We start from the raw sequence: 19777 nt of genomic DNA on the forward strand, positions 1-19777 counted from the left end.
GGTGCGGGCTACTAGAAATGGCCAGGGGTGGGGCGGTCGTGGCCTCGACGTGCGACGTGGGCGCAGAGTCCATGGCGCGCGCGGACGGTTGGAGGGGACAGGGCTAACAGGCTAGGTCCACGGGTCAGCGGGAGGGGGCGCACGAGCGAGTGCGGCGGTGCCAGGCGGGGCCGGGCTAGCAGAGAGATGGGGCAACGGGCGCACATGGGCAGGCTGGGCCGAAAGGCCGAGGAAGAGGGTGCTTTTGGTTTTTCTTTTTATTCTGAATTTCTAATCTCTTTTCTTTTTGTTCTCTTTTGAATCCAAATCCAACTAAACCACAAATTCAGATTTGAATATTTAAAACATATGCATCAAACAAAAACAAAGTTTAAGCTCTGCATGATTCAACATTTCATGTCTCCCCTAGGGTTTAATCTACTAAAGTATTAATACATTTTCAAATAAATAATCACACCTTTACTAAAAGGAAGAGAAAAAGAAACTATAAGGAGAAGAAAAGAGATAACACCTGAATTTGGTAGATATTAAAGAAAAAAATTTATACTCCTGAATTCAGGGTGCTACAGCACGACACAACGGTCATTGGAGGACAACGCAGAAAAATCAGGACGCACGAAACTCTGCTATTATAGTAGTAGAGAAAAGATTATAAGAGTGCAGGTTGATTTTAAAATAATGTAGGGTTTTTTCTTTTGAAAAATATTGAGGTAAGACGACCATTGAAACTGGTGCTTTAATATAATAGAGAAGAGATAAAGATAACAAGTGGCATTGGTGGATAATTAGTCTCGAACTCCACGTTTACACGTTTACATCAGAAAACATATTTTGAGGTTTACATCTGAAAACATATTTTGTGAAATACCTATTTAGTTGCTCCACCAAAATGGTAGAGTTAACCCCAACTCCACGTTTTTTGGAGAGCAGAATTGCTAGAGTTGAAATCATTTGACAAACAACTAGTGGTATGAAGCTGCAAAACATAGAGAGGAGCAATCCTAAACACCCCTTAGTTCGTACACAGACTAGCCACGAAAATTCGAATGATTCATTCGTAAACCTGCTCTTTACCACGTGTTCTTCGGTCTGTGACGATCCGAGCAATCTAGCCTTACTGATATGTCATCCAATCCAATTCAGCGTCAACAACTAGCATCTAAATTAACAAGATAAAGAAAAGAGCACGTCTGTACGAACGATAAATTTAGGACACCACTACTAACCACGGACTAAACAGAGTAAGGGCAAAGAAAAAAAAGGAAATCAGGAGCACAAGAAGTGGTTCCTTAAAAAAGAAAGATAAGGTAAAGTAAAAATGGAGAAGATCGAGAAAGAGAGACCACTGACATCAACATTGGAATCCTCCTTGACGCGTCATCTAAAACAAAAGGTTATAGACAAAGCCAAATCAGATGCTCGTACTGATGTACACCATCCAGAATGGAGCTTTGAGCAGCTTCACTCATCTCTCCTGAACCATTGACCATGGAAGCGTAGCACCAGATGATGTTCTCAGCATAGGTACACGTCTAGCTACCAGGAAGGCTTCCTTGAGATATGCCGCGCGATCAGCAAATTGGGAGGCCCTCTGTATTTTCACACCAAGAAGAAGAAAAAAACATGGTTAGACACTTCCTGGAAAGACAAGTATAGTCATGAGCTGTAGCTTCTCATCGAAATCTAGTGATGTCAACACAATAAAACGCCATCAACTATGACAACTGGCTCGTTGTTTGAAGGAATGCAGGAAGAGAAGAGTGAACACACCCTGCGTAGCCACTAGTCATTTTACTACCTTGTCATCTTAAACGCAGAAAGTGAGTGCCTAGCCACTAGTCATTTTAGTAGCTTGTTTTCTATGCATCACAATAATTGTACCCTCGTGTTCTTTCCCATCGGAAAATGGCGTTACATCAATTTGAAAATGAACAGAGAGGTGCAATTTAATATCCCCTACTCCATGATAATAGAACCGTGCAATTTGGGTTTCTGGGTGTGAACACCATGGGCAGTATGATAGGTACTTAGCTATAGAGGGCCATGACTTCCATTCTGGAAAAAGGTGGACAAAGAAAGCTACGTATGATGGTATCCAAAGAAGTATAAAAAAATATTTAAGCTTTGGTGAGGGCATTTTTGTCTTTTTAGGCAAGTCCTCTACGCGTGAAGCATAGATAATGGCATGGACCCAATTTTTTGAATTAATAATGGCAACCACCGGTATCACGAATTATAATGACATCATTAGAAATCTCGGTTTTCATAATGGCATATATCTAAAAAACCCTAGAAAATAATACCAATTTCAGTCATCAGCCATAGTCAGCCACAGTACCACATTGCCAGGTGCCTCTTTAGTACACCCCCTACATGAGGGGCACTTCCTTACTGGGTAGTAATTACGATCATATTATGCACTGATTAGATTGGCATTAATCATTGTGAAAATCTGGAATGTTTTTCTGATTTTGAGACCAGTGTGAGAAACTGAATGTCACTAATGAATCCATCTTTCACAAGTGAAGGCTTTGCTAAGATATCTCCTATGCTGCCATAGTTCAAGGAAAGAAAAAATAATATTACAAAGCCCCAGAGACATGATCATAGCAGACAGTAGTAGATCCCATACAACAACGACCCCAATAGAGTGCTAAATTTTTGGAAATTATCTAAACATACTCCCAATATAATAATGGTGAAAAAACTCCCTGCACAAATACTGCATTCTTTCACCTTTCAAAATGATCTACCAAAAATAGTCCTCAAAAGAAAGGAAGGTTTAAACTCTACCATTCATTAATTGTTCATTATGTTGTAATGCCAATAATTCTGTACTATTTGTGCTTATACTCTTATCACCTTACACCCACTTTAAAAGCAAGTTCATCCATAAGACCATGCAAATCAACGTTCATGAAAATAATTGCAGAGAATACAGGCTGTTATCACCTTTACAATATAGACGTAAATTATGAATCACAATTATCTTGTTTTCCTTGATACTTGTACATGAATATTATATTCATTAGCTGTGATGTTTCAAGTTAATGGTTCGGTATTAATCATAATCCATCCATCAATTCTCATAACAAATTATCTCCACCAAATAAACTATTTCATGGATCAATAGTCTTCTAGTCTTCGTATCAGTCATATAAGCTACTTATATGCTGTCTTGGACTACAACCAGAATCAGGTACATACATATTCTAATATAGCAACAGATGTGTTCAACAGTGGCGAAGAACTTACCTTATCATCAAACGCAATCTTAATCTGGGGCAAGCCCCTTGCCTTGCGCTTCATTCTGTACATCCTCCTCCCCAGCACGACCAGGCCAAGAAGTGCTGCGGCGATGGAGAAGGACCATACCGGCTTCACCTTCCAAGCACAGTAGTGCAGCAGCTTGAACGGCAGCTTCCACCAGACAACAAATTGCTTCTCCCCCTCTTCAGTACCTGCCGTGTGAGCCAGAGGCAGAGCACCATCCTTGACCTCTCCATCTGGTTCATCGCAACCAGTGGCAGCATTAACCTTGCTCCCTTGTTCCTGCTCTTCTTGTTCACCATGGATCTCATCACTTGACACAGCATCTTCAAGGCACGATCTTTCTACACCAGTACCAATTCCTCCATCCAATCGCACAAGGGAACTCTCCGATACCTCACCCTGGAGCGAGGCACCTGTACGTGTAGCTGCATCAGAATCCAGAGTTTCTCCCACGCCATGATACGCCGGCTGCAGCACCGGGCGCAATTCACCGCGGCTAAACACAGAATTACTCTCCTGCTGAATCTCAGCGGCTACCACCTCCTCTTGATTTCCATCTGCGCTGCGGGTCGCACTGCGCGCCCCTTCGCGGGCGTCATCCACGCCGCTTATCAGCAGCGGCTGGTTCCAAACACCAGCTGCAAGATTGAAACTTGCTTCCGGAATCGGATCGAACCCATCCAATAATTCTAATCCTTGCCAGGCGCCCCGGTCGTCCGACCACGAGCCCTCGCCGTCGCCAGGCCAGGCGGCTGCGGTGTCGGGGGTGAGAGCGAAGTGGTCGAGGACGACGTCGCCGCCCCCGCCAGAGACGATTAATACCTCATCGTCGTCGCCGCCCCCGCAGGCGGAGGTGGCAGAGAGCACCTCCCAGTCGCTGCTCTCCGAGGCGGCGTCCTCCATGGCCATGGTGGCTCTGCCGTCTGCGCCCGTCTCTTCGGGAAGGAAAGGGAAGTGGGGGAAGGGACAACTGACAAGAGAGGGGAACACGGCGGTGTGGGGGACTCGGGAGTGCCGACTGCCGAGGATGAAAGGAGGCGGGCACGTGGGACCCAGTACTGGCGGGACACGTAGCAGCCCAGCGTGTCGAGAAAAGCGAGCGACTGTTCATTTAGGAATTTGGAGTGGCCATGGCTTTTCTATGTCTATTTACTATATTCGGACAACTGGTAAAATAAGATTATATAAATAGATTGTAAGACCGAATTTAACAGTGCACTCATAAGATAATCTAAAATATTATTTTGTATTATAGACTTATTTTCGTCATAATTTAACCGGATTGGAAGTGGGTCGTGACTGAAATGGGCTTCAAGGGGCAATTAAGGAAAGTTTAAGAATCGGCCCCTGCACATGTATTTCCCAGTCCGAATCGGCCATGTATCTAGTAGGTTAGTTTAAGCGATAAGCTTAAAGATGGAAAGATAGAGTCCAACCTAGATGCATTAGGGTTAGTGGAGGTCACAAGTCTTTGGACTATAAATATATACCCTTGTTCACTCATTAGTGTGATCGTGAATCTTCACATGTTTGCAACCACAAGCTTTTGGCGCATCGTTGCCCCTGTTTTTAGGGTTTTCCATGGGTAAGTGACATGCCACCCTGACTACATCTCGCAATCAAGGTGATGTCGTTCTTATTCATCTATCTTTGTGTTTTTTGTACTAAAGCGTTTTTATGGCGAGAAGCACTAGTTATCATAGACTCTATGGAGTAGCAGCGACATTTTCACCATACACGCACGTCGTTTGCCGACCGTAAGCATCTAGTCGTCCTAGTGCACATTCTCGAGCGTGAGGGCGGCACCTTGCTCCGTTCCATCTAGTAGATCTAATCGGTTACGGTTAGTCCTTGTCCACTAAGGATATGCTTAGTATCTACATAATTAGGCCCTACATATGGGTCGGACATTCCGGTGATGTGTTGGATGCCCTACGTTTGCTTGAATAGGGATCTTTCCGGGGATCGGCTCTCGCTGGTTTTTAGGCCTCTGATCTGGCTAGCATTCTATCATTTGTCACGCTTGCTAGGCCCGACTACGCGCAGGATGTTCCGATTAGCTTGATGTGAGTAGGGCATGGTTTCGAATGCCATCAACTCTGTGTGTCTTTGATACATAGACCGAATCTGATCCCGAGAAACAATTGGCTCTTTATAGCCGATACAGCCCGAGGAGCCGAGCATAGCTCAAATCAAAGTTTGCATGTGTCTGTTTGTGCAAGAAACCGATTCGAAGCACATTGACATCTTCCTGACCAGGTATAGATCAGGTGGCACGCCTAGCGAACTTCAAAGCCAGGTCGTGTACTAGAATCTGGGTCACTGACCGAGGGACCGGTGCCCACCAACCGCTCTGAAAGCCTCCTGTCCCCTCGTGTTGCATGCCATCTCTCGCCGGCAAAGTCGGAAGACAACACATTCTGGCACGCTTGGGGGACATTCTACATCAACTCCCGCTGTCTAGATATCGAAGGCTCCGGCACAGACATCTGGTTTGACACAAGAGAAGCCCATCACGTATGAAGAGCTGCCTCAGGAACACTAAGCGAGATATGATCAAGTCAAGGCCCTCTTCGAAGCCAATCTCATCGGCTCTTTTGAGAGGAACCGTAACCATGGCATCAGGTGGAAGGGGTTCTCACCTGAAGGCGCTCTTGATGAAGTGGATCTTTCTTTACCTTCAGAAGAGCGTACCAGAGCTCTATGCCAAGAAGTTAACTACATGGTGGCTCGTTCGCTGCATCGCCACTACAGAGCCTGATGAACGCATTCGAGCGTGTGGCCCTCCACGTCATTCAAGAAATCATGAAGCATCAGTACTCTCTGATAGGTCCAGTGTTGGGGCGAAGGCGAAGACGCTACCCTTCGCGTGAAGCCTCCGTCGCGTCTGCTACATCAACGAACGTGCGACGACTGGCGCGGTTACCCTTTGTCCTCTCCATTGCAAGACGAAGGCCAGACCCCGACGAAGTCTGCTGGTCCCGCGTCCCTCATCTCGCCCGAAGGCCCACGTGGAATTCAACCCTTTATAACGGGCCCCGCGTGGACAGGCGGGTTACGGGCCTCATCTGTAATAGCTTTTCTGTAATGACGGCCTGTAACCCCCCTTATGGGAATATTCTAGGGATAATCCGGGTACCCGAGGACATAACTGTCCTTGTCTTGGGACGTTCGACACTCGGGTACCTATAAATACCCCCGTACAGTGCCCTTGAGAGGCCAGATTAACAGAGCAATTGCCATCTCGCGTTAAACTTCGCTTGCACCCTTTCCATTCCCCCGTTGGATCAACTTGCCCAGGAGTGCAAGTTCTAACATTGGCGCCCACCGTTCGTGCTACGAACAAACCACCCATGATGGCACCCAAGAGAGCTAGTTCGAAGGCAGCCCCATCCGTCGATGAAGCAGCGAAGGTAGCGCTGCTAGCCAAGAAAAAGGGCAAGGCCCTCGCAGACAACACCCCCCAAGAAGTCTGCGAAGACGAAGCCCTCAGCAAGAGACAGTGCAACGACCAACCCACTCCCGAAGGCACCCTATGCACCTGCAGCTCCGGAGGACAACCACAAGCACCACCCCTAGGCTTCGCTCCACTAGAGGGCGAAGACGCAATAGAGGACGGCGAAGTCATCGGCGTATCAGCCGAAGAACAGCTACAGCTACGTGCCCTGCGCATCAAGAACCGCAACCTCCAAAAGCAGAAAGACGTCCTCGAGGCCAAGCGCCAACGTGTCACCGCGCAAGCCAAGGTGCGCCAGATGATACGAGATGAGGAGCAGAGAGCCCGAGAACTCGAGCAAGAGATTGCGCTCATGTAGAGTGAAGGCCAGCACGATCTGCAGCACGACCCACCCCTCCAACAGCGCGCGCCATCTGGAGACTTATTCATTCCCCAGCGCGGACCTTTCATCCCGCACGCCGCAGCTTTCCAAGGCATCAACTACCTTGATGAGCAAAGCCCCTGGCGCGACTCCAAGTGTCACCATGGCCCGCCAACTTTAGGGCAGGGACCTACCCCAAGTACAACGGCAGCACCGACCCAGCATAGTACATCATGAGCTATCAAGTCGCCGTCGCATCATCCGGAGGAGACGACGCCACAATGGTCAAGTCTTTCATCATTGCCCTCGAAGGTTGGGCCTTGACCTGGTACACCAGGTTGCCCCATTGTCCATCGACTCCTAGAAAAGTCTCCGAGACAAGTTTCTGCTCAACTTCCAAGGGTACCAACCAGACACCGATGCCTTGGCCGAGTTATCACTCTGCAAACAGCAAGAGAAGGAAACCCTACGGGAGTACTACCGCAAGTTCCTGACTCTCAAGTCACAACTGCCTTCAGTTGACGACCAAATTGCCATACACTACGCCATCAGTGGCCTTCGGGCTGGCGTCCTATACAGTCACTGCATCAGGGACCCACCCAAAAATCTCCAAGAGCTCTATCAGTTGTTCGAGAAGTACGCCAGATCCGAAGAGCTCCATCAGCGCAAGGTCGAGTCTTAGAGAAAGCCCAAGGACCCTCCGCAGTCCAGCCGAACCTGGACAAGGCCTTCACAGTTAGACTCCGGACGGGACAGCCGCAGTCAGCAGCAGGTGCACAACATAGCCAACCAGCACCCCGCCGGCGAAGTCGCTCGCCGTCAAGACTATCTCCCCCAGGGCTACGACAATGGCACATGTGACGGGGCTGGGGACGGGCGCAGCAACCGCGCAGATATTACTGCATGTTTCATGGCGAAGACTGCGCGCACCTAACAAAGGATTGCTCGGAAACAAAGGTCACCAGGGACAGGATGTCTCGGGCACAACCAGCCGACAACCAAAGAGTTGTCGCGCACATATATCAACACCACCACCCACAACCATACAACCATGGCCACACCTAGCATCTACCCAACCACGCATATCAGCACCACCAGGAGGTACAAGTCGTACCACCACTGCTCCCGCCTCTGCATCAACCGAACCCACACCACCAAAATCACCCCAAGCACCAAAACAAGAAGATTTCACCGATCAGCCGTATCGTGAAGTCATTCACATGATCATCGGAGGGTCCAGCGTTGACTTCGAGACGAAGCGGCAAAAGAGGGATCACTACCGAAGCGTCAACCACGTCACCCTCACCGGCCCAGTCGTGCAAACGAAATGGTCACATGTGCCACTAACCTTCGATGCCAGAGATGTTGATCTGCGCAGCGCACCCCACGTCGACGCCATGGTAATCAACTGCAGTGTGGCAGGCTGGGACCTGCACAAGGTCCTAGTTAACAACGGCAGCCAAGCGGACATCATCTTCATGCACGCCTTCGACCACATGATCATCATCCATAGCTTACTCAAGCCTTCGGACAACCCCCTATATGGCTTCGGCGGCAAGGGCACTTTCCCTATGGGCAAGATAGAGCTACCCCTGTCATTCGGCGTACCACCCAATGCGCGAAGCGAACAGGACACCTTTGACATCGTCGACATGGTCTACCCCTACAACGCCATAATGGGTCGGGGCTCCATCAACAAATTTGAAGCGACCATTCACGGACTGTACCTCTGCATGAAAATCCTGGGCCCGCAAGGTGTGATAACGGTTTACGCTAACCAGCAGACTGCGCGCAACATTGAGAGAGAATTCGTTCCAGGTCAACGGAACGCACACTGCCTTACAACACAACGCAAAGTCTCCAAGGCGACCCACCCAACCACCAACGAAAAAGTAAAGGCACAGCTGCAGAGCAACGACGGTACGAAGACAGTTCCCCTCGACCCGGCAACGCCCAAGCAAACGGTTGTAATAAGTGAAGACCTGACTTCGCAAGACAAGGAGAAACTCATCTCCTGTCTCTCCAGAAACAAGGACGTCTTCGCCTGGTCCGCCCTCGACCTGGTCGGAGTCAGCCGCACCGTCATCGAGCACAGTCTAGGCATCGACCCTTCGGTGCGCCCAAAAAAGCAGCGGCTGCGCAAAATGTCCGATGAAAAAACGGAAGCCGCCAAAGCTGAAGTGCACCGCCTACTGGAGGCCAATTTTATTGAACCAATCGCCTACCCCACGTGGCTCGCCAACGTAGTCATGGTACAAAAGAAAAGCGGCAAGTGGCGCATGTGCATTGACTTCACCAGCCTCAATAAGGCCTGTCCCAAGGATAATTTCCCACTACCACGGATCGACAAGATAGTCGATAGTGCAGCCAGATGCGAAGTCATGTCACTTCTTGACTGTTTCTCCGGCTATCACCAAATATATATGAAGGAGGAAGACAAGGCCAGCACCAGTTTCATCACACCCTTCGGCACATACTGCTTCATCATGATGCCGGAGGGACTCAAGAACGATGGCTCAACTTTCTCTCGCCTCACCAAGACGGTGCTCGAGAGCCAAGTGGGCCGCAACATTTTCACGTACGTGGACGACATCGTTGTCGCAAGCAAAAATAAAACGACCACCTGGCTGACCTCGCAGAGACATTCGCAAACATGCGGGACACACGACTTCGCCTCAACCCCGAGAAGTGCGTCTTCGGAGTTCACCAGGGGAAGATACTGGGCTACCTAGTGTCGCACCGCGGGATCGAGGCCAACCCGACCAAGATTCAAGCAATCATCAACATGACACCTCCGCAGTCAACCAGGGATGTCCAGCGTCTGACACGCAGATTAGCCGCCCTTAACAAATTCATTTCCAAGTCCGCAGAGCGGAGTCTACCTTTCCTGAAGACACTGCACGGTGCAAAAGACTTCGCATGGGGACCAGAATAGGCGGCAGCCTTCGCATCACTCAAGCAACACCTGTCAGACTTGGCAACTCTAACTAGTCCAGACCCCATGCTGCCTCTGCTGCTCTACATCGCAGCCTCGCCATATGCAGTCAGCACAACACTGGTCCAAGAGCAAGACAGAGGGCACGACCCGACAATGTCCAGTCTACTACGTCTCTGAAGTCCTCACGACCTCCAAGTGCAACATGACTGAATTAGAAAAAATCTCTTACACAGTCGTCATGGCATCACGCAAGCTGCGTCACTACTTCGAGGCCTTCAAGGTGTGGGTCACCTCGGACAGGGGACTGGGAGAACTGTTCAGAAACCCGGAGGCATTTGTCCGAATTGCCAAATGGGCAGCCGAACTCTCTGGGTACCACATCACCTTCGAACCCAGGACATCAATCAAGTCGCAGGTCCTAGCAGACTTCATCGTCGACTGGACTGGACCGACACAGCAGCAAGAAGAACCTCCACAGAAGGTGTGGACCATCTACTGCGACGGTGCATGGTGCCATGCGGGGCAGGCGCAACTGCAATTATCACGTCACCCACAGGCATCAAGCATAGATACGCAACACGCCTTAGCTTCGCTTTGGAATCCGACAGATGCACAAACAAAATAGCAGAATACGAAGCTATCATCCTGGGCCTTCGCAAGCTGAGAGCGCTCGGTGTTACTACCTGCATAGTAAAGATAGATTCCAAAGTAGTTGCCGGCCAGGTCGAAAAAGAATATTCAGCAAAAGACCCCGCACTCATGCAGTATCTCACGGTTGTTCGCAGTCTCGAGAGACAATTCAAGGGCTTCACCTTACAGCATGTGGACCGCGCTAGGAATGAAGAGGCCGACGCGTTGGCTAAGGCAGCGGCCAGAGGCGAGACCTTGCCCTCCGACGTGTTCTACCACATCATTGGCACACCAGACGTTCGCAACCTAGAGGGTTTACAAGTAACCAACGACACCGAAGGCCATCGCATCGTCAACCTTATTATGATTGAAGATTGGCGGGCCCCAATAACACTGTTTCTGCAAGGATACTACCACTCAAGTGACGTCAATGAGGCGAAGCGCCTCAAACACCGAAGCCGGGACTTCGTACTAGTCGGGGACTAGCTATACAAGAAGGGGATCAGTCAACCCATGCTGAAATGCGTCACCGAAACTGAAGGCATGCAGATCCTATGCGAAGTCCACAACGGAACTTGCGGCTCCCACTCAGGGCCCAGGGCCCTCGCTGCCAAGGTGATTCGTCAAGGATTTTACTGGCCCGCTATAATCTACGCCGCGAATCGAGTCACGAGGTCATGCGAAGCTTGCCAGAAGTTTTCTCCCCACTCAGGCAACCCTTTGCAGTTCACCAAGCTGATTGCCCACACATGGCCACTTCAATGCTGGGGGATGGATATTGTCGGGCCACTACGTACGACTCAAGGGAACCTCAAGTTCACCTTCATCGCCATCGAATACTTCACCAAGTTGATCGAGGCCAGGGCAGTATCCACAATAACGTCGAAGACTGCCCAGAAGTTCTTCTGGCAAAACATTGTTTGTCGGTTCGGAGTCCCATCCGAGCTCACAGTCGACAACGGCAAACAGTTTGACAGCCAGGACTTCAGGGACTTCTGCTTCTCCATCGGCACCAAGCTTGCCTTTGCCTTGGTATACCACCCGCAATCCAACGGCGTCGTCGAGCGCGCCAACGGCAAGATCTTCACTGCTATCAAGAAAAGGCTTCTCGACGATAAGAAGGGTAAATGGGCCGACCAGCTACTTGAAGTAGTCTGGGCCCTAAACACGACCGAATGCCAGGCAACCGGATTCACACCTTTTTGTCTACTATATGGATCGGAGGCCATGACACCGGAGGAGATAAAGCATGGGTCACCCCGAACAAGCACATCAGCAGTCCCCGACGTAGACGAACCAACGTCTAAAGACCTCATCGACGGAGACCGTGTCTTCGCCCTATAGGCCCTCAACAAATACCAAGCTCAAACCAAGGCCTGGCGCGACAACACGGTCGTCCCTAGAGAGTTCAACAATGTAGACCTCGTACTCGTCCGGACCACCCGGATAGAGTCACGAGGCAAGCTGGAGCCGAAATGGGAGGGCCCATTCATCGTCAAGTCGAAGGCATCCCCCAGCGCGTATAGGCTATCAACGCCATCTGGCGAAGACTTAGAGCACTCTTGGAATATTGACAATCTCCGCAAATTTTTTGTTTAAACCCTCAGGGCCCACACGCCCTTGTAATCCACCAAACAATACTATTCCGGCCCGCACTCTTTTCCTCCCGGGGGGTGACATTTTTAACAAGCCGGAGCCATGTAATATACCCGCAAAATCCCCCGCAAAAACAAAAACTCAGACGCAACATGTCGAAAAAGACCGCGTCTATCGGCGTTTCGACCCCGGGGGGTCCCTGGACCGACGAGTAAAATTGTCGCTGTGTGCCCCAGCCCAGATGGGTTGGCGTGAGACAGAACACGAAGGGGGGAAAACCTTGGCTCGTGTTATCCTGCGCCAGAGTGGGTGCGCTTGCAGTAGGGGTCACAAGCGTTCGCGAGGGAGTCCCGCGCGACCACCCTCCTATATGAGGGCCCTGGCCCTTCCTTTTATAGATGCAAGGAGAGGGTCCAGGTGTACAATGGGGGTGTAGCAATACGCTAACGTGTCCGGCAGAGAGGAGCCAGAGCCCTATGTACATGCCAACGTGGCTGTCGAAGAGGTGCTAGAGCCCTGTGTACGCGGTGTCGTGGCCGTCAGAGGAGCGTTTGAGCCCTGTAGAAGCACAGTTGTTGGGGCTGTCGGGACCTTGCTGATGTCTCCTTGCTTCCGTAAGGGGCTGAGAGCCACCGTCGTCATGGATGCACGCGGGGAGCCATCATTACTTGTTACCGGGGCGAGCCTGGATGGGACGCCGGTCTTGTTCCCCCGTAGCCTGAGCTAGCTAGAGGTAGGGTAATGATGTACCCACTGCGGCGTGGTCGGTCCGAGCCCAAGGTCGGGCGAGGCGGAGACTCCTCCTGAGGCCGAGGCCGGGGTCGGGCGAGGACGCGTTTCTGCCCGAGGTCGAGGTTGTGGCTGGGCCCTGGGGTCGGGCGAGGCGGAGACCACCTTCCAAGGTCGAGGCGGGGGCCGAGCCCTGGGGTCGGGCGAGGCAGAGACTTCTCCTGAGGCTGAGGCCCAGGGTCGGGCAAGGCGGAGCTTCCTGTGGTGCCTGAGGCTGGACTCAGCTGCTGTCAGCCTCACCCTAGCGGGTGGCACAGCAGTCGGAGAGGGGCGAGTGGCGCTGTTTTCCTGTCAGGTCAGTCAGTGGGAGGGCGAAGTGACTGCGGTCACTTCGACCTTGCCGACTGAGGCACACATGTCAGGATAAGGCGCCAGGCGATCCTTGCATTGAATGCGCCTACGATACGGTCGGTTGGTGAGGTGATTTGGCCAAGGTTGCTTCACAACGAAGCCTGTCCGAGCTGGGTTTCGAGCGAGTCGAGGGTGCGCCCGTTGCTGAGGAGGCCCTCGGGCGAGGCGTGAATTCGCCTGGGACTACTGTTCTCGCTCGAGGCTGGGCTCAGGCGAGGCGAGATTGCGTCCCTTGAGTAGACGAGGCCTTGACCTTAATTGCGCCCATCAGTCTCTGCAGTTTGCGCTGATGGTGATTACCAGCCGAGTTTAGGAGTGTTGGGGGTACCCCTAATTATGTTACCCGACAGTAGCCCCCGAGCCTCAAAGGGAGTGTTGGTACTCGCTTGGAGGCTTTGTCGCACTTTTTTGCAAGGGGACCGGCCTTTCTCGGTTATATTTTGTTCCGGTGGGTGCGCGCGAGCACACCCGCCGGGTGTAGCCCCCGAGGCCTCGGATGAGTGGTTTGACTCCTCTGAGGTCTTAATGCCTTTCGTGATGCCTTGGTCAGTCTGGTTGTTCCCTCATGCGATCTGATCGTAGCCCGGGTGCATGGTCAGGTTCCGAGTTTTCAGGCTGGTCTGTTGACGCTGTCAACGGTTTGGCCGGAGCCGGGTTTGTGAGAGCAGCCCCCGAGCCTCTGCACAGAGCGAGAGGACGATCAAGGACTGACTCGACTTTTATCATATGCCCCTTCGTCGCCTTTCCGCAAGGAGGGGGGAAAGTGAAAGGGAAATGTGCCTTTGGGCCATTTCTAAGTATTTTGGTGATTGAGTGCAAACACAAGTGCTCAAATGTGAATCTATGCCCATGAGTGAACAAAGTACAAATCACAAGTAAAGGTATGTTTCTAAAGTCTTAGTACATTGGTTTTGTGTACTAATATACTTGTCTAAGTGTTAAGAAACAGAAAGAAGAGAAGAGTTGGCTGTGTACAGCCAAAAGGCTGTTTCGGTCTGGGGCACCGGACTGTCCGGTGGTGCACCGGACAGTGTCCGGTGCGCCAGGCTGCCTCGGGCGAAGAAGCCGCTCTCGGGAATTTGCCAACGGCGTACGACTAAAATTCACCGGACTGTCCGGTGTGCACCAGACTGTCCGGTGAGCCAACGGTCGGCCGAGCCAACGATCGGTCGCGGATTCTACGCGCGACACGTGGCTTGGCCAACGGTCGGAAGGGGGCACCGGACTGTCCGGTGTGCACCGGACATGTCCGGTGCGCCAACGGCTCCCAGATCTGCAACGGTCGGCTGCGCTGTTTAAGGAAGGAAATCGGGCACCGGACAGTGTCCGGTGTGCACCGGACTGTCCGGTGCGCCCGACGACAGAAGGCAAGGATGGCCTTCTGGATTTGTTCTCAACGGCTCCTAGCTGCCTTGGGGCTATAAAAGGGACCCCTAGGCGCATGGAGGAGTATACCGAGCATTCCTACAACATTCCTAAGCACCAAGACATCGATCTCGCGCATTCGTTTCATTGTGATAGCATATAGAGCTCTTGTGGAGTTGTGAACTCTTTGAGTTGTGTTGCGAGCTCTTGTTGCTGCTTGTGTGCGTGTTGTTGCTCTGATCTTTTGAAGTCTTGTGTGCGTTGCTCATTCCCTCCCTTACTCCGTATTTCTCTGTGAATCTCAAGTGTAAGGGCGAGAGACTCCAAGTTGTGGAGATTCCTCGCAAACGGGATATTGAAAGGCAAAGCAAAACACCGTGGTATTCAAGTTGGTCCTTGGACCGCTTGAGAGGGGTTGAGTGCAACCCTCGTCCGTTGGGACGCCACAACGTGGAGTAGGCAAGCGTTGGTCTTGACCGAACCACGGGATAAACCACTGTGTCATCTCTGTGTTTGATCTCTTGTGGTATTGTGTTTTGTTGAGACTCCTCTCTAGCCACTTGGCAATAATTGTGCTAACACTCAACAAGTTTTTGTGGCTATAAGTTTAAGTTTTACAGGATCACCTATTCACCCCCCCTCTAGGTGCTCTCAATTGGTATCAGAGCAGTTCTCTTCAAGAAAGGGACTAACCGCCCGAAGAGATGGATCCTAAGGGGAAGTGAATCGTGATCAACGATAAGGAGAAGGAGTCCTTCGTCAACGAGCCCAAAGATGACAAGCCTACTGACTCCGGCTCGGGCCATAGACGGAAGGAAGGGAAGAAGAAGAAGACAAGGCGCATCAAGGAGATCGTCTACTACGACGACAGCGACGAATCTTCCTCTTCCCAAAAGGACAACGACAACAACGACTATGACAAACAAAAGACGGTTAACTCAAACTTTTCTTTTGATTATTCGCGCATTCCGCATAGCTCAAATGCTCATTTGCTCCCCATTCCACTTGGCAAGCCTCCTCACTTTGATGGAGAGGACTACGGATTTTGGAGTCACAAAATGCGTACTCACCTATTTTCTCTCCATCCAAGCATTTGGGAGATTGTGGAAAGTGGAATGAAATTTGATAGCTCGGATAGCCCTTCGTTTATTAATGAACAGATCCATAAAAATGCACAAGCTACTACTGTGTTGCTAGCCTCTTTGTGCAGGGACGAGTATCACAAAGTGAGCGGCTTGGACAATGCCAAGCAGATTTGGGACACCCTCAAGATCTCTCATGAGGGGAATGATGTCACCTTACTCACCAAGATGGAGTTGGTGGAGGGCGAGCTCGGACGATTCGCGATGATAAGGGGCGAGGAGCCGACACAAACATACAACCGGCTCAAGATCCTTATCAACAAAATAAGGAGCTACGGAAGCACGCGATGGACGGATCACGACGTCGTCCGCCTAATGCTAAGGTCATTTACCGTTCTTGATCCTCACTTGGTGAACAATATTCGTGAAAATCCTAGGTACATCAAGATGTCGCCCGAAGAAATTCTTGGAAAATTTGTAAGCGGGCGAATGATGATCAAGGAGGCGAGATACGTGGACGACGCGCTGAATGGCCCAATCCATGAGCCTCAACCCATTGCTCTCAAGGCAACAAGGAGCAAGGAGGCGCTACCCAGCAAGGTGGCGCAAATTGAGGCAGCCGGTCTTAATGATGAAGAGATGGCCCTCATCATCAAAAGATTCAAGACGGCACTTAAGGGTCGCAAGGGACAGCCAAGCAAGACTAAGACCAAGGGAAAGCGATCATGCTTCAAATGCGGTAAGCTTGGTCATTTTATTGCTAACTGTCCCGACAATGATAGTGACCAGGAACACGGGAGCAAGAGGGAAAAGAAGAAGCATTACAAGAAGGCCAAGGGCGAGGCACATATCGGAAAGGAGTGGGATTCGGATTGCTCCTCCTCCGACAATGAAGGACTTGCCGCCACTGCCTTCAACAAGTCATCCCTCTTCCCCAACGAGCGTCACACATGCCTTATGGCAAGGGAGAAAAAGGTATGTAATCAAAACAATGTCACTTATGATTCTTCCAGTGATGATGAGTCTAGTGATGATGAAATAGATTACTCTAGTTTGTTCAAGGGATTGGATAGAACTAAAGTAGATAAAATTAATGAATTGATTGATGCCTTGAATGAAAAAGATAGACTCTTAGAAAAACAAGAGGACCTTTTGTATGAAGAGCATGACAAATTTGTAGAGGCACAAAAATCTTATGCTTTAGAAGTTAAAAGAAATGAAGTGCTTTCTAGTGAACTATCTTCTTGTCATGAAACCATTGCTACTTTAAAGAGTGTTAATGATGACTTAAATGCTAAACTAGAAGTAGCTAGTAAATCTAATTCTTGTGTAGAACATGTTGAGATTTGCACTAGGTGTAAAAATTTCGATGTTGATGCGTGTAGTGATCATTTAGTTTCAATTTCTAAATTAACTGAGGAATTGGCTAGTCTTAATACCCAACTTAAGACTAGCAAGAATGAATTTGATAAATTAAAATTTGCAAGGGATGCCTACACGATCGGTAGACACCCCTCAATTAAGGATGGACTTGGCTTCAAGAGGGAAGCCAAGAACTTAACAAGCCATAAGGCTCCCATTCCTGCTAAGGAGAAAGGGAAGGCTCCTATGGCTACTAGTGCTAAAAAGAACCATGCCTTTTTGTATCATGATAGGAGACAAACTAGAAATGCTTATAGGAGTTATAATGCGTACGATGATTTTTCTCATGCTATGTTTGCCTCTAGTTCTTCATATGTGCATGATAGAAATGTTGGTAGAAGGGATGTTGTTCATAATATGCCTAGGAGAAATGTTGTTAATATTCCTAGGAAAATTAATGAGCCTTCTACAATATATCATGCTTTGAATGCTTCCTTTGCAATTTGTAGAAAGGATAGAAAGGTAATTGCTAGGAAGTTAGGGGCAAGATGCAAAGGAGACAAAACTTGCATTTGGGTCCCTAAGAATATTTGTGCTAACCTTGTAGGACCCAACATGTGTTGGGTACCTAAAACCCAAGCCTAAATTTGCCTTGCAGGTTTATGCATCCGGGGGTTCAAGCTGGATTATCGACAGCGGATGCACAAACCATATGACGGGGGAGAAGAAGATGTTCACCTCCTACGTCAAGAATAAGGATTCCCAAGATTCAATCATATTCGGTGATGGGAATCAAGGCAAGGTAAAAGGGTTAGGTAAAATTGCAATTTCTAATGAGCACTCTATCTCTAATGTGTTTTTAGTAGAGTCTCTAGGATATAATTTGCTATCGGTTAGTCAATTATGCAATATGGGATATAACTGTCTATTTACAAATGTAGATGTGTCTGTCTTTAGAAGAAGTGATGGTTCACTAGCTTTTAAGGGTGTATTAGACGGCAAACTTTATTTAGTTGATTTTGCAAAAGAAGAGGCCGGTCTAGATGCATGCTTAATAGCTAAGACTAGCATGGGCTGGCTGTGGCATCGCCGCTTAGCACATGTGGGGATGAAGAACCTTCACAAGCTTCTAAAGGGAGAACACGTAATAGGTTTGACTAACATGCAATTCGAAAAAGATAGACCTTGTGCAGCTTGTCAAGCAGGTAAACAAGTGGGAGGAGCGCATCACAACAAGAATGTGATGACCACTTCAAGACCCCTGGAGCTGCTGCATATGGACCTCTTCGGACCCGTCGCCTATCTGAGCATAGGAGGGAGTAAGTATGGTCTAGTTATTGTTGATGACTTTTCCCGCTTCACTTGGGTGTTCTTTTTGCAGGATAAGTCTGAAACCCAAGGGACCCTCAAGCGCTTCCTCAGGAGAGCTCAAAATGAGTTTGAGCTCAAGGTGAAGAAGATAAGGAGCGACAACGGGTCCGAGTTCAAGAACCTTCAAGTGGAGAAGTTCCTTGAGGAGGAAGGGATCAAGCACGAGTTCTCCGCTCCCTACACACCACAGCAAAATGGTGTGGTAGAGAGGAAGAACAGGACGCTAATCGATATGGCAAGGACGATGCTTGGAGAATTCAAGACCCCCGAGCGTTTTTGGTCGGAAGCCGTGAACACGGCCTGCCACGCCATCAACAGGGTCTACCTTCACCGCCTCCTCAAGAAGACTTCGTATGAGCTGCTAACCGGTAACAAACCCAATGTATCTTACTTTTGTGTATTTGGGAGCAAGTGCTACATTCTAGTGAAGAAAGGTAGAAATTCTAAGTTTGCTCCCAAAGCTGTAGAAGGGTTTTTGTTAGGTTATGACTCAAATACAAAGGCGTATAGAGTCTTCAACAAATCATCGGGTTTGGTTGAAGTCTCTAGCGACGTTGTATTTGATGAGACTAATGGCTCTCCAAGAGAGCAAGTTTTTGATTGTGATGATGAAGAAGATGTTCCGACGGCCGCTATACGAACCATGGCGATTGGAGAAGTTCAGCCACAGGAACAAGATGAACGAGATCAACCTTCTTCCTCAACAACGGTGCATCCCCCAACTCAAGTCGATGAACAGGTTCATCAACAGGAGGCGTGTGATCAAGGGGGAGCACAAGATGATCATGTGATGGAGGAAGAAGCGCAACCGGCACCTCCAACCCAAGTTCGAGCGATGATTCAAAGGGATCATCCCGTCAACCAAATCCTTGGTGACATTAGCAAGGGAGTAACTACTCGGTCTCGATTAGTTAATTTTTGTGAACATTACTCCTTTGTCTCTTCTATTGAGCCCTTCAGGGTAGAGGAGGCCTTGCTAGATCCGGACTGGGTGTTGGCCATGCAGGAGGAGCTCAACAACTTCAAGAGGAATGAAGTTTGGACACTGGTGCCTCGTCCGAAGCAAAATGTTGTGGGAACCAAGTGGGTGTTCCGCAACAAACAGGACGAGCACGGCGTGGTGACGAGAAACAAGGCTCGACTTGTGGCAAAAGGTTATGCCCAAGTCGCAGGTTTGGATTTCGAGGAGACTTTTGCTCCTG

The 19777-nt window shown here is 49.6% G+C and overlaps 1 protein-coding gene across 1 annotated transcript; it reads right to left on the reverse strand.

Annotated features, from left to right (window-relative positions):
• Nucleotides 1-1140: 1140 nt before the first annotated feature.
• Nucleotides 1141-4321, reverse strand: LOC100194197 (uncharacterized). Its single transcript, NM_001139242.1, has 2 exons — nt 3256-4321; nt 1141-1591 (listed from the first exon to the last, which is right to left on the reverse strand). The coding sequence occupies exons 1-2, from the start codon at nt 4180-4182 to the stop codon at nt 1466-1468; spliced, it is 1053 nt and encodes a 350-aa protein (NP_001132714.1). The 5' UTR covers nt 4183-4321; the 3' UTR covers nt 1141-1465.
• Between the last annotated feature and the right edge of the window lie 15456 nt (nt 4322-19777).

The sequence above is a fragment of the Zea mays genome, chromosome 4 (assembly GCF_902167145.1).
Source record: "Zea mays cultivar B73 chromosome 4, Zm-B73-REFERENCE-NAM-5.0, whole genome shotgun sequence".
NCBI classification, from domain to species: domain Eukaryota; kingdom Viridiplantae; phylum Streptophyta; class Magnoliopsida; order Poales; family Poaceae; genus Zea; species Zea mays.